The sequence below is a fragment of the Adiantum capillus-veneris genome, unplaced genomic scaffold, assembly GCF_014529385.1.
Source record: "Adiantum capillus-veneris isolate H3 unplaced genomic scaffold, ASM1452938v2 Hic_scaffold_257, whole genome shotgun sequence".
Taxonomy (NCBI): domain Eukaryota; kingdom Viridiplantae; phylum Streptophyta; class Polypodiopsida; order Polypodiales; family Pteridaceae; genus Adiantum; species Adiantum capillus-veneris.
In genome coordinates, this window is record NW_028221389.1 from 123,031 (window position 1) to 137,525 (window position 14,495).

Genomic DNA, 14,495 nt, shown 5'->3' on the forward strand with positions numbered 1-14,495 from the left:
AGTGAGGCTAACGTGCCTAGGTGGGGGGTCCCCTCCCGTGGCCGGTCTTCGGGAGGCTCATACCCCTTATAACTTCCATGAGAGATCCCCCCCATGGGTTATTGGAATCCGTAAAATTTTCAAAAGAAAACCTTTTTTTTGTAGTACTTTGAACCACAATAACTTTCAGCTTTAGAGTCAGATGGACCTCTTGTAAAGCCGTAGTGAAACTCTACTTTGTCGACTTTCCATTTTTAGAACGCCATTGCAATTGCAAGTTGAAACCCAAAAGGCATTTAACAGAAGTTCCCAAAATGGGATAAATTCACTTGCTTGCAACCTCATTGCTAGATTGCTAACTGCCAACTTCCCATCACAATATCTTGGTGCTTGTAGCCTTGATTGATGAGTTGTCACTTTTGACTAGCTTCAAATACCTTATACACCCTCTGTAAACACTGAAGACTTGAGAAAACATACAATGGCACATATACCAAGGTAGTCAAAATGGTGTAGAAGCGGTCCTTGACAAAACTTCAATTGCTCCTATGTTTACCGTCCCGGTTCGGATTGTAGATGTGAAAAGATCGACATGATCCATAAATCAAACACTTTAGTCCTATTGATTCACATATGCCCTGATCATCATCCGTGCAATCCTGTGAGGATCTACAAAGCAGTTTCCCCTTTAATGCAAGATCATACACCTTGTAGATTGATGAGCCATCTAGGAACCAACCTAGAGAACATCTTGAAGACCACCTTTTGCTACATAATCAATGCATTATGAACATCTTGAGTAGCCCTCTTGATTAGCCCCAAATAGAGCTTCCTGGCCTAAAAACCAATAAAGACATGCATCCCTGGATAGCCCTAGTTGTACCTGATCTTCGTACTTGCTTTTTCACCTTGGCACATGCACTGGTAGATGCACATGGCCTTGCGTGCTCCTTATTTTAGCTACACCAATGATGCTATATAATCATGTGAGTCCATGTGAAGGGTGGACCACCACAAGCCTAGTGCAAGAATGGTGCACCTTCTAGGATTCTAGTGATCCTGATAAATAAATAGCATGCTCTTTCTCCCTCTAGGCACTTTTTAGAACTTATAGATACGAAGTTTCAAGGGCACATATCTCGAAGTTTGCAACCAAACAATTGCAGCATAATTATTCTCTAAGAATGTGGTATTTCCTCGACTCTATGATTGTGCTTTTGGATTTCAATTGATTCACATTAACCATGTTATCCTCGAGATAATGGTAGATACGCTCTAAATACGTATCCCATATAATTTTGGCAATCCCATAGGGTGATATGATACAATGTTGAGTGTTTGCAAAATTTGTTGTATTTTCAATGGGTGCAAGCATGGACAAAGTCTATCACATCTTGTCTCATGTGGGCCACCATAGACCTTGGAATTAAAGCACCCTAGTCATGGGTTTGGGGCTAGGTGTTGCCCACATGGAAACCTATGGGAATGGTGCACAATGAGAGAATACTTGTTGGGGCATGAAACTCTTTTAAGGATCAATTCATCATCCTTCTAATACAAATGGCCTGCTATTAGCTGGTAATCATAGCGCTCTCTTAAGAATCATGGTGCATGTTTATTGAAACTGGGAGGTATAGTAGTAGTGGTGAGGAGCATCACAATGTTCTTGGTCCATTCTGGAACCCATTCAATGGAAAAGAGTAAAGGACGGGGAAGGTCATCGTTCACCCGGATGGGATCCTGCCCTGAGGTTAATTTAGAAAAGTGGTCTACGTGTTGGTGCTTTCCTCTTCTTGACCGCCACCTCAAGATTGAATTCTAGCAAAATTATAAACCAACACACTATCCTACCCATGTTGCATTGTTTGTGCTTGATGGTTGATGAGCAAGAAAAAATAGTTTGCAAGCAAATGGCGTTAAAACTTCTCTACCTACATTGATAGCCCCTCGCGTTCCATGGTCGTGTGATTTTTCTCAGCGAGGTTCAATTTTTGGCTAGCATATGCAATAGAAAGAAACTAGATTTTCGTCAACAAGCTGGGCCAAGATGTAGCCAGTGGCATAGTCACTGACATCAATATGTGTATGAAAGATGTTACCCCACTCCATTGAGGTGCTTTCAGAATAGGAGTGTCACCAATGCAAATTTGAGCTTCTCAAAAACCACGTTGCAACTAGTAATTGATATAAGGGCCGATCTATCTTAGGACACATGTAGAAAAGTCCTCGGGAGTACTTATGATGGCGAATGAAAACTTGTACAACTCATGGGCTTGCCAACTTGAGAAGATTTATGATAACCAACATTTTATCTCAATAAGTGATGATACCATAGTTGGACACTAAATGGCCAAGAATGCTGCCATGCCTAACTATCAGCGTTCGGAAAAAATGTGTCTCAGCTTAATATGGTGCCGTTTTCAATTTCAAAAATGCCGGTTGAGGGCAGGGGGGAAAGGAGAAATACCGCCCCAAAATAGAGAAAAATAGTGTAAAAACCCAAAAAAACAACCTAACTTTCTAAAATTTCCTCTTGACAAAATGAAAGAAAGGAATTTTGTATGTTTGGAAAAATGATTTTTTTCGAACACTGCTAATCATAGAGTTTTAGTGTGGCATTGTCTAATTTGGCTCTAACTTTAACGACACGCTTTACTTTTAAAAAAAGCATAAGAATGGCTAGCGGAGGAGTTTGCGCCGCGTTAATGTTTCTAGAAGGCATTTTCCAGTATCATAAAAAGCAAAGTTTACGCGGAAAGCAATTAGCAATAGCCGTGCTAAAAGGAGGGTTTAGGGTTATAAAAGGAGGCCGTGCGGCCATTTCCATTTTGTGGCATAAAACTCGAGCAGTTGCAGGTCGGTGCTTCCTACTCAGATTGTCGTCTCCAATATCCCTCCACCATGGCCAACCTTAGGCAGACGCTTGCAGGTATACGCAAAAGGTCTGCAGATCAAGAGGATCTCTTGCAACGTCATGATCAGCAACCGAGTATATCATCATCACCAGCAGCGCCTTATTATAATGAGAAGCAACGGCTGACTAGGCGACAGCCCAAGCTCAGGAGCCGCATCCTCAAAGACAATGCCTTCCTCGCGAAAGATGAAGGCTCTGCGCCTGTGCAACAAGACGTCGATGATGCGTCAGCTAGGGATCTGCATATTAATGAAGGCGCCCCGAGCTCTATATTAAGTAAGGATTATGGTATCCTGACGGACATGGAGGTGGCGTCCATCTTCTTGAGCTTTATAAGCGAGGTCAATAATATTGCGAATTCCAAGCTGCAAAAGCTATACAAGCAACGATGTCGTGCTGGCTCTGATGATCATCAACAGCATCACGCCATGGCCAACGTCAACAAGCTGCCCAGTACAGCAATTGGATCCAAGCAGATCAAGCGACACATGAAGATCGGCTCATCAGCAACGTCTGAGCAAGGCCAGCATAAAGATGTTCGCCGGATCATTGAACGGGTCGCATTGACGCCGGAAGGTCCAATTAGAATCAAGCTCGTTAATTGCTGCAGCTAAAGTACTGGAATGAAATAAAATAGCTATAAATTGTATTGCATAATGGAGCTAGGGTTTTGGTTCTTAAGGAGGCCTTCACGTGCTGCTGACAAATTAATCATGTATAACAAGCTTACTTTGACTTGTATTAAATTAATGGCATTACTTTGACTTGGATCAAATTAATGGCATTACTTGCCTTGGATCAAATTAATGGCATTACTTGCCTTGTCGACGTAGTTTCTATCCCTGATTGAAATTCCAATATTTAATTTCTCCAATTGCAAATTTTTCACTTAATGGACACCCAGCTTTAGATGAGATTATGGTAATAGAATTTGGCTCGCGTTTCCTCAGGCTTCTCTTAATTAAGATGATCCTGTTTATATAATTTTCTTTATTAACATCCATTAATTAAGTGGTCCCACCGAAACGTTCTCTTGAATATTGATTTTACGTGGAAAATTTCCATATCGTTGTCCCACGTAGCATACGTCTTTTTCATCAAGGGAAAACGTACTGTAGATTATCATGCCTCCATGAAACATGCATCCCACATGGGTCCTTCGCTTTCCATGAGGCAAAGCAGGTTTTGAGGTTTCAGAGCGACGAAACACGTTTTTAATGCTTAGATTAATGTAATGGCTAGATATCGACCATGCAAAAAACTCTACTTCGCATACAACAATTGTGTTTGAACATGCCAAGATTGAAGCTCTCGGACCTAGAACATAAGAGTTTGGCAAGGTGATCGTTGGCGTGCTTCATCCACAAATTAAGAGTGCACAATGCCAAATAACAATCAAATTGCAGTAAACTTCATACAAAAAGTTTGTGTACAAGATATATTAAGACGAAGGGTAGACTAGGTAAGCAAACCACACAATGGAAGTGTGGATTTGGAAGGGCCAAGGAGGGGTCCCAACAACGAAAAAAAGAGGCAACCCCCGTCCCCTCCCAAAAAGAAAAAAAAAAGAGGCCTATTGGGCTACTACCATAGGAGCATGATCAAATGATAAAGATGGTCACCCCAAGGGGCCATGTGTTGAAGTTTCACTTTTTCTCCCCCAGATTCTTTCCAGCACGCTAGAGCTCAGTGCTTCTTGATGCTTCAATATGGCACGGATCTCTAAACCTACCTTCTCTATTAGCATAATCAACACATTGTTGGAAAGCTTCTCTATCCTTGTCACCTGAGAGCAATTGTTTGCATACCGTTTTCAAAGTCTCCCATGACCTCTCTGTTAGAGCCTTGACTATGTAGTTGAAATTTTGGAACCAAAATAAATGCCGCTCCATGCAAACGTGTACGCATTTGGGCCCAACATCTTTTTGCAGCCCCTGTTACTTGTGCCTTTTCTCTAGTAAATTGGTTAAACTATTTTGTTTGTCTACTAGCTTACGACATCAACCAACATCTTTTTGTAGCCCCTACTGTTTGAACGCATTTACCTGGAAAGTAATTAGCGGTAGCAGGTAGGGTTTAGGGTTATAAAAGGAGGCCGTGCGGCCATTTTCATTTTGTGGCATAAAACTTGAGCAGTTTGTTGCAATATTGCCCATCGGTGCTTCCTACTCACATTGTCATCGTCAAGGTTGTTGTGCGCCTCCAATATCCCTTCACCATGTCCAACCTTAGGCAGACACTTGCAGGTATACGCAAAAGGTCAGCAAATCAAGAGGATCTCTTGCAACGTCATGAGCAACCGAGTATATCATCATCACCAACAGCTTATTATAATGAGAAGCAATGATTGACTAGGGGACAGCCCAAGATCAGGAGCCGCATCCTCAAAGACAATGCCTTCCTCGTGAAAGATGAAGGCTCTGTGCCTGTGCAGCAAGTTGATGCTGCGTCAGCTAGGGATTTGCATATTAATGAAGGTGCCCTGGGCTCTATATAAATTTTTTGGTGTCAATAGGCCTTAGGAGCTCCACATAAGGCTTGTCAATACCACATACCTTCTCTATATTATGCCAAAAAATCAACCATTGGATAAGATGCATAAAAGTTTGGGTAGCACCTTGATAACTTGGATACTTTTAGATCTCTTTCTAGGGCTGTATGTAGGAATTATATAGTTTACATTTTTATACAATCTCAATATACCTCAGAGTTGTGGAAGCAAGATAGTGTTGGCAGTGTCCTGTCCAACACCCAAATCGGCGATAATGCATCTGAGCCATACAGAGTCAACCGTAGTTGTCAAGACTGCCCTATACTCAGCCTCACAACTAGAAGTGGCCACAAAAAATTTCTTCTTTCTCAACCATGATGTACGTGAACTGCCAAGCATGAAATAAAAACCACTTGTGAACACCTGCGTGTCAAAACAACCAGCCCAATTTCAGTTCGAAAAATCATGTAAGTCTGGCGTAAATGATCCCCCCTTGGGATAAAACTAGCCAAGATATAATGTGCCACTCAAGTAGTGGAAAATCTTTCTGAAGTGCTACCAATGCTTAGACCTTGGGATATGCATCAATCTGCTGACCTGTGAGACTGCAAACTGAATATCCAACCTCGTGTTGCATACATAAATGAGGCAGCCAACAACAATTTGGTAAAGAGTGACATCAACAAGATCACCAACATCATGTAGACTTAACTTCAAACCAGCTTCCATGGGAGTGGCAATAGGTTTGCAATCCTCAAGTCCAAACTTACATAGCAATGTCTCTATGTAGCTTCTTTGACACAAGGCAATACCACCATCACACTACTTAAATTGTATGCCCAAGTAATGATGCAACAACTCCAAATCTTTCATCTTGAAAGTAGCATTCAAATCAGCCTTGAATTCAACAATATGTGCCTCATTGGGATCAATGATCAGCAAATCATCCACATAAAGAACAAGCATGAGAAGTACATTGCCCTCATGCTTGACATACAATGTGCTTTCTATTGGACTGTTACAAAAGCCTTGTTTGACCAAATGAGTGTCAGCCTTCTCATACCAAGCACGAGGAGATTGCTTCAATCCATACAAAGCTTTGCTACATTTTCACACCTTATTCTCTTGTCCTTTCTTGACAAAACCGCGAGGCTGCGTTACATAAATTTCCTCAAATATGTCACCATTCAACAAAGCAGTAACAATGTCGGATTGATGTACATCCCAACCAAAATGAGTTGCCAAATGCACATACAAAATGCACAGTGGTCATACAACAATTGGGAACAAAAGTCTCTTCATAATCTATACCTTTTTGCTGTGCATAACTCTTTGCAACAAGTTGAGCCTTATAGCGATCAATCTCACCATCCGGCTTGTGTTTTAACTTGTAAACCCACTTTGTTCCAATTGCCTTTTTTCCAGGAGGCAAATCACATAAAGTCCATGTGTCATTTTCTATAAGTGCATCATATTCTGATTGCATGGCAGCCATCCAATTTTTTTAATTATGTGCTTCATCAAAAGACAGAGGTTCCTCAACATAATGTAAGCTAGACACAGCCAAAGCATAACAATCTGATGCATAAGATGCATGGCGAGAGCCTGAACAAGTGCGACTAGACAAAGGTGCATCAAATTTACTATCATGCAATGTATGCACCAGCCATTTTGGCAATACCTCTATCCTGCTCATTGTCAGCCCTTTCCTCATCAAGTACATCATGTACATCTGCATCGGTAATAGGATGATGTATAACACTTTTTGAAACCCCCATAGGCTATACATTTGCCTCATTGGAGTTTACATTTGAACTTCCACCACTAAAAAGAGGCAGCAAAGTGTCATAAATGTCTTGTGAGCTTACATTGTTGTCTCTGGTACATGACAGTAAGGGTTGAACATAATGCTTTGTTTGTGGATGATACAACTTGTAACCTTTTCTTTCAGCACTATAACCACAAAAATACATTTGATAGCCTTATCATCCAATTTTCTACGCTATATTTGTGGCACCAAAGCATACGCCAAACAGCCAAAAACATGCATGTGCTCAATAGATGGCTTTCTATCATGCCATGCTTCATATGGAGTCATAGACTACAATGCTTTTGTAGGACACTTGCTGAGTACATAAGTGGCACACATGACAGTCTCGAGCCAACATGAATGTGGTAAAGCTTGACTTTTGACCATACATTGTGCCATCTTCATAAGAGCTTCTTTTTCCTCTCAGCAACACCATTTAATGGAGGTCAAAATGAACCTGAATCAAAAATCTGGGTAGACTAAGCTTTAAGAGCTATGCCAAAAAAAAATTCAACCTGCCAACGCTCACCAAAGCGAATGCTTACAACTGACTACGTAGAAACCTTTCCCTGATGGCCATTTTTGAGTCAAATTCGTTAATAATTGTAGATACATCCCTTGAGACAATGTGTTTTATGAACTCTGAGGCATCTATGAATCTCTAATGTTTCTGATTAGCTACATGCTTTTCCACATTTTTTATGCAATGTTGCATTTAATTAGTCAAGAAAAGACATGCATAAACAAGGTCAGTCTCAACATATCTTTTAATTTGCTGCATAAGTCTACTCATAAATAGCTTGAACATAGGATGCCTCAACAAAGAGTTATTTACCATAAGTGAATGTTGGAGACCAACATTATTAAACTCAAAATTAAGCACATCAGATAAGGAAAAGACACTAGGGATGTGGTCTGTCATGGAGCATTTTATAATCAACAACCAAATCATCATCAGTAGGCAGCCAGTGAGTAGAACAAAAATAAATTCTTTCAAGCCAGGACCAAGAAGACAGATGAGATTGTGAATGGAAGGTAAATCCTTGGTTTTGGTATGTAGTTTCTAGCCAAGCATCCTGTAAATTACCTGCACTCACCATTCTCTCCCTAGAATTACTCTCTAGCTTGTTAATAAGAGAGCCAGTAGAGGTGATATCCTGCCCTGCACATACCATGTTAAAGTCCCAAGCCATAATTCAATGAGATAGCTACAAGCCTACTATCCATTGCCAAAGATCACCCCTAAGTCTAGGGTTATTGTCTGCATAGACATTAATCAACATCATTTTGCCCCATTGAGTGGATATCTGAAAAACTGAGCATTGACCATTTGGATGATCCAGAATCCAGATGGGATGAAGAGATGTCTTAATGCAAGTAAGCTCCGGGGAATCCCCCTTTCTTTCCTCCATAGAAGCACTCCATACCTCTATAGTGCATAAGTTGCCTTGCCTTGTCTTTCCTTTTATGCTCTTGAACTAAATACACATCAATCTGACTAGAAAACATCCACTTATTAAAATTGTGCAACCTTGAGGGGTCATTCTACCCTTTTACATTAAAGGTTGCAAACTTCATACTGTTATGAACCATGTGTGTTTCCTCCTCACTATCTGTTTCTTGCATATGCACTTCTAGATGAATGCCTCATGGGTCGGTTTCATTGTTGGATATTTTTGTTTCTTGGCTAACTCATGGGTTTCCATGATGTTTTCTATGGCTACTGAGGTTTCACGAGATGGCATGTCCTCCATGAGGGCTTCATAATAATTATGTGATATATACCCCAAGGAGAAGCCCCTTGATTTAAATAATTCCCAGGTAGCAGCTGTGAAACCATCCCCATCTACCACTCTCTTGACTTTCTCTACTGGTTTTGGATTTTTTGAAGATGATGGAATGTTACTCCCCACACTAGGTTTAAACAAAGTCTTGGGTTGGGTGGTTGCCTACCACTAGGTGTCCTTGCATAAAGTGGGGATGATCCACCTCCTTGTTATTGGTTGTAGACACTTTTCCTCTATCAACTTTGGAGACATTTTTCCCAAAAATCTGCTCTTGCGGGACCATATTTTTGCTCCCCAGATAAGATGGGATGAGGTGAGAGGCAGTAGATATTGTAGGGTAGTTTTTTGAAAAATGTCGTGAGTTTCCACAATGATATCACAACCCAGCAAGATTCCCCGATTTCAAGTAAAACACAAGCACTACAAGACGTCTTTAATGTAGCGACGCTCGTAGTGCGACGCTCAGATGGGGAAAAGCTCGGCCTCGCTATAGGCGTCACTATTTAACAAAGACTATAGAGACGCTCATAGAGACGCTTATAGTGACATTCATAGCGACGCCGACCCTTAAAAATAATTTGAGAGCACCAAAAACTCAGATCTGTATATCTGAGTTTCGGTGCTCTCTGCACAATAGGTATACCTTCCCCCCCCTCTCTCTCTCTCTCTCTCTCTCTCTCTCTCTCTCTCTCTCTCTCTCTCTCTCTCTCTCACACACACACACACACACACACACACACACACACACACACGAGTAGATGAGGGAGAGCGAGGTATGCTCCCTCACTCTCCTCTCTCTTATATTCCCTTCCCCTCTTTCTCTCTCTCTCTCTCTCTCTCCCTCTCCTCTCTCTTATATTCCCTTCCCCTCTCTCTCTCTCTCTCTCTCTCTCTCTCTCTCTCTCTCACACACACACACACACACACACACACACACACACACACACACACACACACACACACACACACACACACACACACACACACGTGCACACACACACACACACACACACACAATGTGTGTGTGTGAGAGAGAAGAGAGAGAGAGAGAGAGAGAGAGAGAGAGAGAGAGAGAGAGAGAGAGAGAGAGAGAGAAGTTAAAGAGACATATAAAGAAAGTAGAGAGAGAGAGAGAGAGAGATAGATAGATAGATAGATTTTATTATCGTCCTCGGAGGTCAAATATGACCTATGGGACCAAAGTTACATGTGATGTAGTATGTGTATGACTGATGAGTGACTCTCGATGCTCCAAAATTGTAGTGATGAGAGTCGCAATGGAGAGCCCACACTTTGGCTGGGAGAGGAAAGTGTGTAGGTCTAAGTTATGGCTGAAAATGTGAGAGAAGCAAGTTCGGATGTGATCAAAAGCTGAGCATTCTAGTAGTGTGTGGTACTCAGACTCTAAAACTTGCAGTGAGCATAATGTGCACAATCGATTTGACTCTTCTCCATTGCCCCAACGCCCTATCTCGCATCGAAGGAAATGGGAGCTAAGCCGAATTGCTGCGATAGTGCGTATCGCGGACAAGGGAATAGGCTCAAGCATGTAAGTGTGAGTACGGTTTCCTCTCTCAGCGAAGAACATGGTTTTGTAGTTGGGGGCAATATAGGTGGTGTAATGTATGAAGCGTGACCCACCGGATTTCTCCCAAGCCGTAATAGAGAGAGAGAGAGAGAGAGAGAGAGAGAGAGAGAGAGAGAGAGAGGTTAAAGAGAGGGATAACGAAAGTAGAGAGAGAGAGAGAGAGAGAGAGAGCTAAATAAAGAGAGACAGCGAGAGAGAGAGAGAGAGCTAAATAAAGAGAGACAGCGAGAGAGAGAGAGAGAGAAATGAAATGAAATGATATATTTAACGTCTTCAAAATGCCGAAATCACTTATGAGACCAATCCGATAAACTCCTTGTGGATCTTATCTAATGTTGGGGTACAAACATACAAGTGAAGTAAAGTGGAAGGCTAAAATCATCATCAATTTTCAACATTGGGCGTTGTTTGAGAAAGTAGTGCATTGGTCGGTGAAGAGCTTCGTCAATGTCCGCCTTGTAAATAGACATAATGTGTGAAGTTGAGGGTTGCCAAAAAAAAATTATCCTCTTTGAGGTCGTACGATGGAGCTGATGGTAGCAGGTCTTATGGTGTTTGTAAGCGGTGTTTTTGTCATAATTGGAGCAAACCATAGCCAAATCTTGTGCTTCCCCTTTCCCCCTTCTTGCATTTCCTTGCTCAAAGTTTCTGGTGCCAATTGTGTGAGTTGTGTGTGCCCCCCGGGCCATTTGTGTGTGAGGGAGAAAGAGAGAGAGGTGTGTACTATAAGATTGCTAAAAACGGGCAAAATCATGATGGTGTGTTGTCTGTCAATTGTGTGGAGTTTGTCTTCATTGGTAGGCGTTGGTGCACCCAAAGTGTGACAACCCTAGCATAGGACATAGGCAGTGATGTGTATGCTTATAGATGCATGGCAGAGGGCTAGAACATATGGGAAGATCCTCGACAGATAGGTGGCAGCAGAGATATATGATTTGTGTGGGTTTTTAGACCCTAAAGGCTACAAGATGGGCCGGAAAAGGTGGTAGGTGAAGGAGGCTCAAGGTGATGGTTTCTAGCTCAAAAATGTAGAGCTTGAAGTGCTAGAGGAGCAAGTCCAGATGGCTCATCAAACGGAGCTACAAAGCGAAAGCCATGGCTATTCAAAGTTGAAGGTATTTGCAAATCTGAGACGGACAGAGCAGGTGATTCCAGGTAGTCCAGGTCATTTTGGAGCTATGGGTGTGTAGTGCTTGATTTATGGAGCCTGCTGGTCTTTTCAGATTGTCGTTTGGAACTTTGGAGGTCAAGATACTAGCAAATAAAGATTTGTCGGGGGCCAGTTCTGTGTCGGGTTGGTTGCATGGATAGATGTGACATCTAAGATTTTTGAAGCTTTTCTAGGTTTTGTATGAATTCTATGCAGCAAGTAAAGGCCATGGGAGTTTACGGCTCGTCAATCGGGCACCGGGTCGTTCAGATATTAAAGTTTGAAAATGATGGTAGTTGCCGGTCAGGTGGTAGCAAACGGGTTTTTTAGGCGCATCATTTGAGGGCACGGCAAAGCCAAAATGGTAGTGAGGTTTGTACAGTTCGTAGCCAACAAAGAGATCTATTGGTTGGAATTTGCGGCTCAATCACAGGGTTGGTGTGCACCAAATGGCATCGGATTGAAATGGTGAGAGGAGGAGAATTTTTATGCAATTAAAATTAAGAGTTGGTGAAGTTTTCACCATTGGGGGGTGATTTGAAGTGGATCTATCACGTATTTGTGGGTTAATCCCACATGATAAGTACGAGGTTGACTTGGTAGAGTACATAAGCACAAGGGAGACGTGCACTTATGTGTCGTGGTGTAGGAGTTGAGCTCCGAAGACTATTCACCATGGTGCCTAGAGCGCGCACAGCATTGTTGTTGTTGTGCCTGATGGACATGATGTTGACGTGGGGCGGTACCTGGTGGTTTTGTTGAAGCAAGTGGCGGATAGGCCCGTTATCGATGGCCGTTGACTCTGCAATGGCATGATGATGTGGTAGAGGCCCATCACGCGCCCGTAAGAGCCAAGTCATGCCTTGGGTTCCCAAATGAAGTAAAGCCAAGAATATAAGAAGGGCATCCTCACATGCAAGGGATACCAAAAATAGACGAGGAACCAAAAAAGGGGAGTGCCCACGCTCAAGAGGGGCCCGTTCTTCCATGTGGGGGTTCTCTTTTCCGAGGTCAGTGAGACGGGAGGACCAAGGGATTCTTGAGCCGAAGTGTGGCTATGGAGTTGGTGTGGAGCAGAAGGGCAACCAGATTTTTGTGTTCTACTTGCCGATGCTTATGCCGGTTAGGAGCTACAGCTGTATATAGTCGTCTTTGTTGAAAGAAATCCATCATTATTGTGCATCTGGTGTTGATTCCCCTTATCCCTTCTCTTCTTTATTGTGTGCATCTGGTTTCGGGCGTGTGTAGGTAGTTGTGTCCCCCCTGATGGTCTGTTGTGCACAGAGAGGTTGAGAGAGGTTGTGTGTGCGGTGAAGGGATTGAATCAAGCTATACAAGATGATTGGGCTTTGTTGGTGGTGTCATATTGAGTGTGTGCAAACGCTGGTTCGTCGGTGAGTTGTGTGAGTTTTGAAGGTGGACTCTAGTGGATTGGGGTGTGTAGTGATTTTCTTGGGCTACAGAGAGGCAGATTACTTGGGTTTTGGGTGTGTTTCCCTTCCCCCTATCCATCTTCAAGTTCCCCACGGAGGAGCATTGATGCTCCGATTTGAAGTTTAAAGTGGTGTTTGGAAGCCGACAAACGGTTAGCAGATGGTCAAAATATTTGGAGGTTGTGTTTAAAGGTAGGAGAGATGATGTAGTCAAGCTTTGGGCCCATAATTGGAGGTGTTGAAGACCTTGAAGATTGGTTGGCAAATTTTGAATTGTGGATGATATTGATGCATATGTTGAGACGGATGCGAAAAAGCTGCAAACGGTGTCGTTGCTGATGCGCAGACAAGCAAAGGTTTGGTACAATTATTTGAAGGGTGATGATCAAAGTTCATGACACGAATTGTGGAGGCAGTTTGGAAAGGTGATTGCCCCGACAGAGGCTGGTGCTAAGTTGAAATTGGCACACCAAGAAGTAAGTAAGGATTTTTCTATTTTCCTTGAGGAATTTGAAGCTTGTTGGAAGTAGTTAGAATCCATGCATAAACAAGCGCCAAGGGATAATGCAAGCACAAAGAGTATCAACTCAACACTCGGATAAATAGATCTCAGCTAAGCATAAAACGCATAACTTTATATACAAGTGGTGAGCAAACATTGTGCTCAAATCACGTCCCACAAGTAGTGATGTTAATCTGACAATTGCATAAATCTATACTTGTAAGCATGTAGAACCTATAACCAATGACTATTTGTAAAATGTAAGCATTAGACTCACCATTAGAATGTTCGTCAATCAAAAACAATGTATACCATAGATCTACCTATAGCCACTATGAGCATACATAAATCTCACTCCTACGACAGAGGATACAAGAGCACTAAATCCACATCCAAGCTAACAAAATCTATAAAAGTGAGAGTAAATACTTGATCAGTGTTAAAATGGGAGTAAATCAACCACTACACCATCCTAGAATCAAATTGCAAATACATGCAACATATGGCAAGAATTTGGGAATAGAGTTTCTCTTATATTTTCAGTAAAATCTCAAATACAACTTAGTCATTCAAAGTGGCATGCCAAAAAATCATAGAAGTATAAATTAAGCCAACTAGGCACTCTGCTTAAACGAGAGACTCAGACTCTCATCCACAAATGTCATACAACGATCAAAAGTGATCAAATGCTCTCCAAACTCAATGAATAGAAGCAAGACATTGTTGTGAGTTCTCACAAAAAGTGCATAAACTTGTCCAAGACAAAAGCATCTCAATCAAAAATCCACATGTGGCATACATACAACATAAGCATGGCATAAGCTCATTCCCATATGAGTAG

The 14,495-nt window shown here is 42.0% G+C and overlaps 1 protein-coding gene across 1 annotated transcript; it reads left to right on the top strand.

Moving 5' to 3' along the window:
- Positions 1 to 2,880: 2,880 nt before the first annotated feature.
- On the top strand, positions 2,881 to 3,507 carry LOC147417384 (uncharacterized). Its single transcript, XM_086507661.1, has one exon. The coding sequence runs from the start codon at positions 2,881 to 2,883 to the stop codon at positions 3,505 to 3,507; it is 627 nt and encodes a 208-aa protein (XP_086363787.1).
- Positions 3,508 to 14,495: the final 10,988 nt, after the last annotated feature.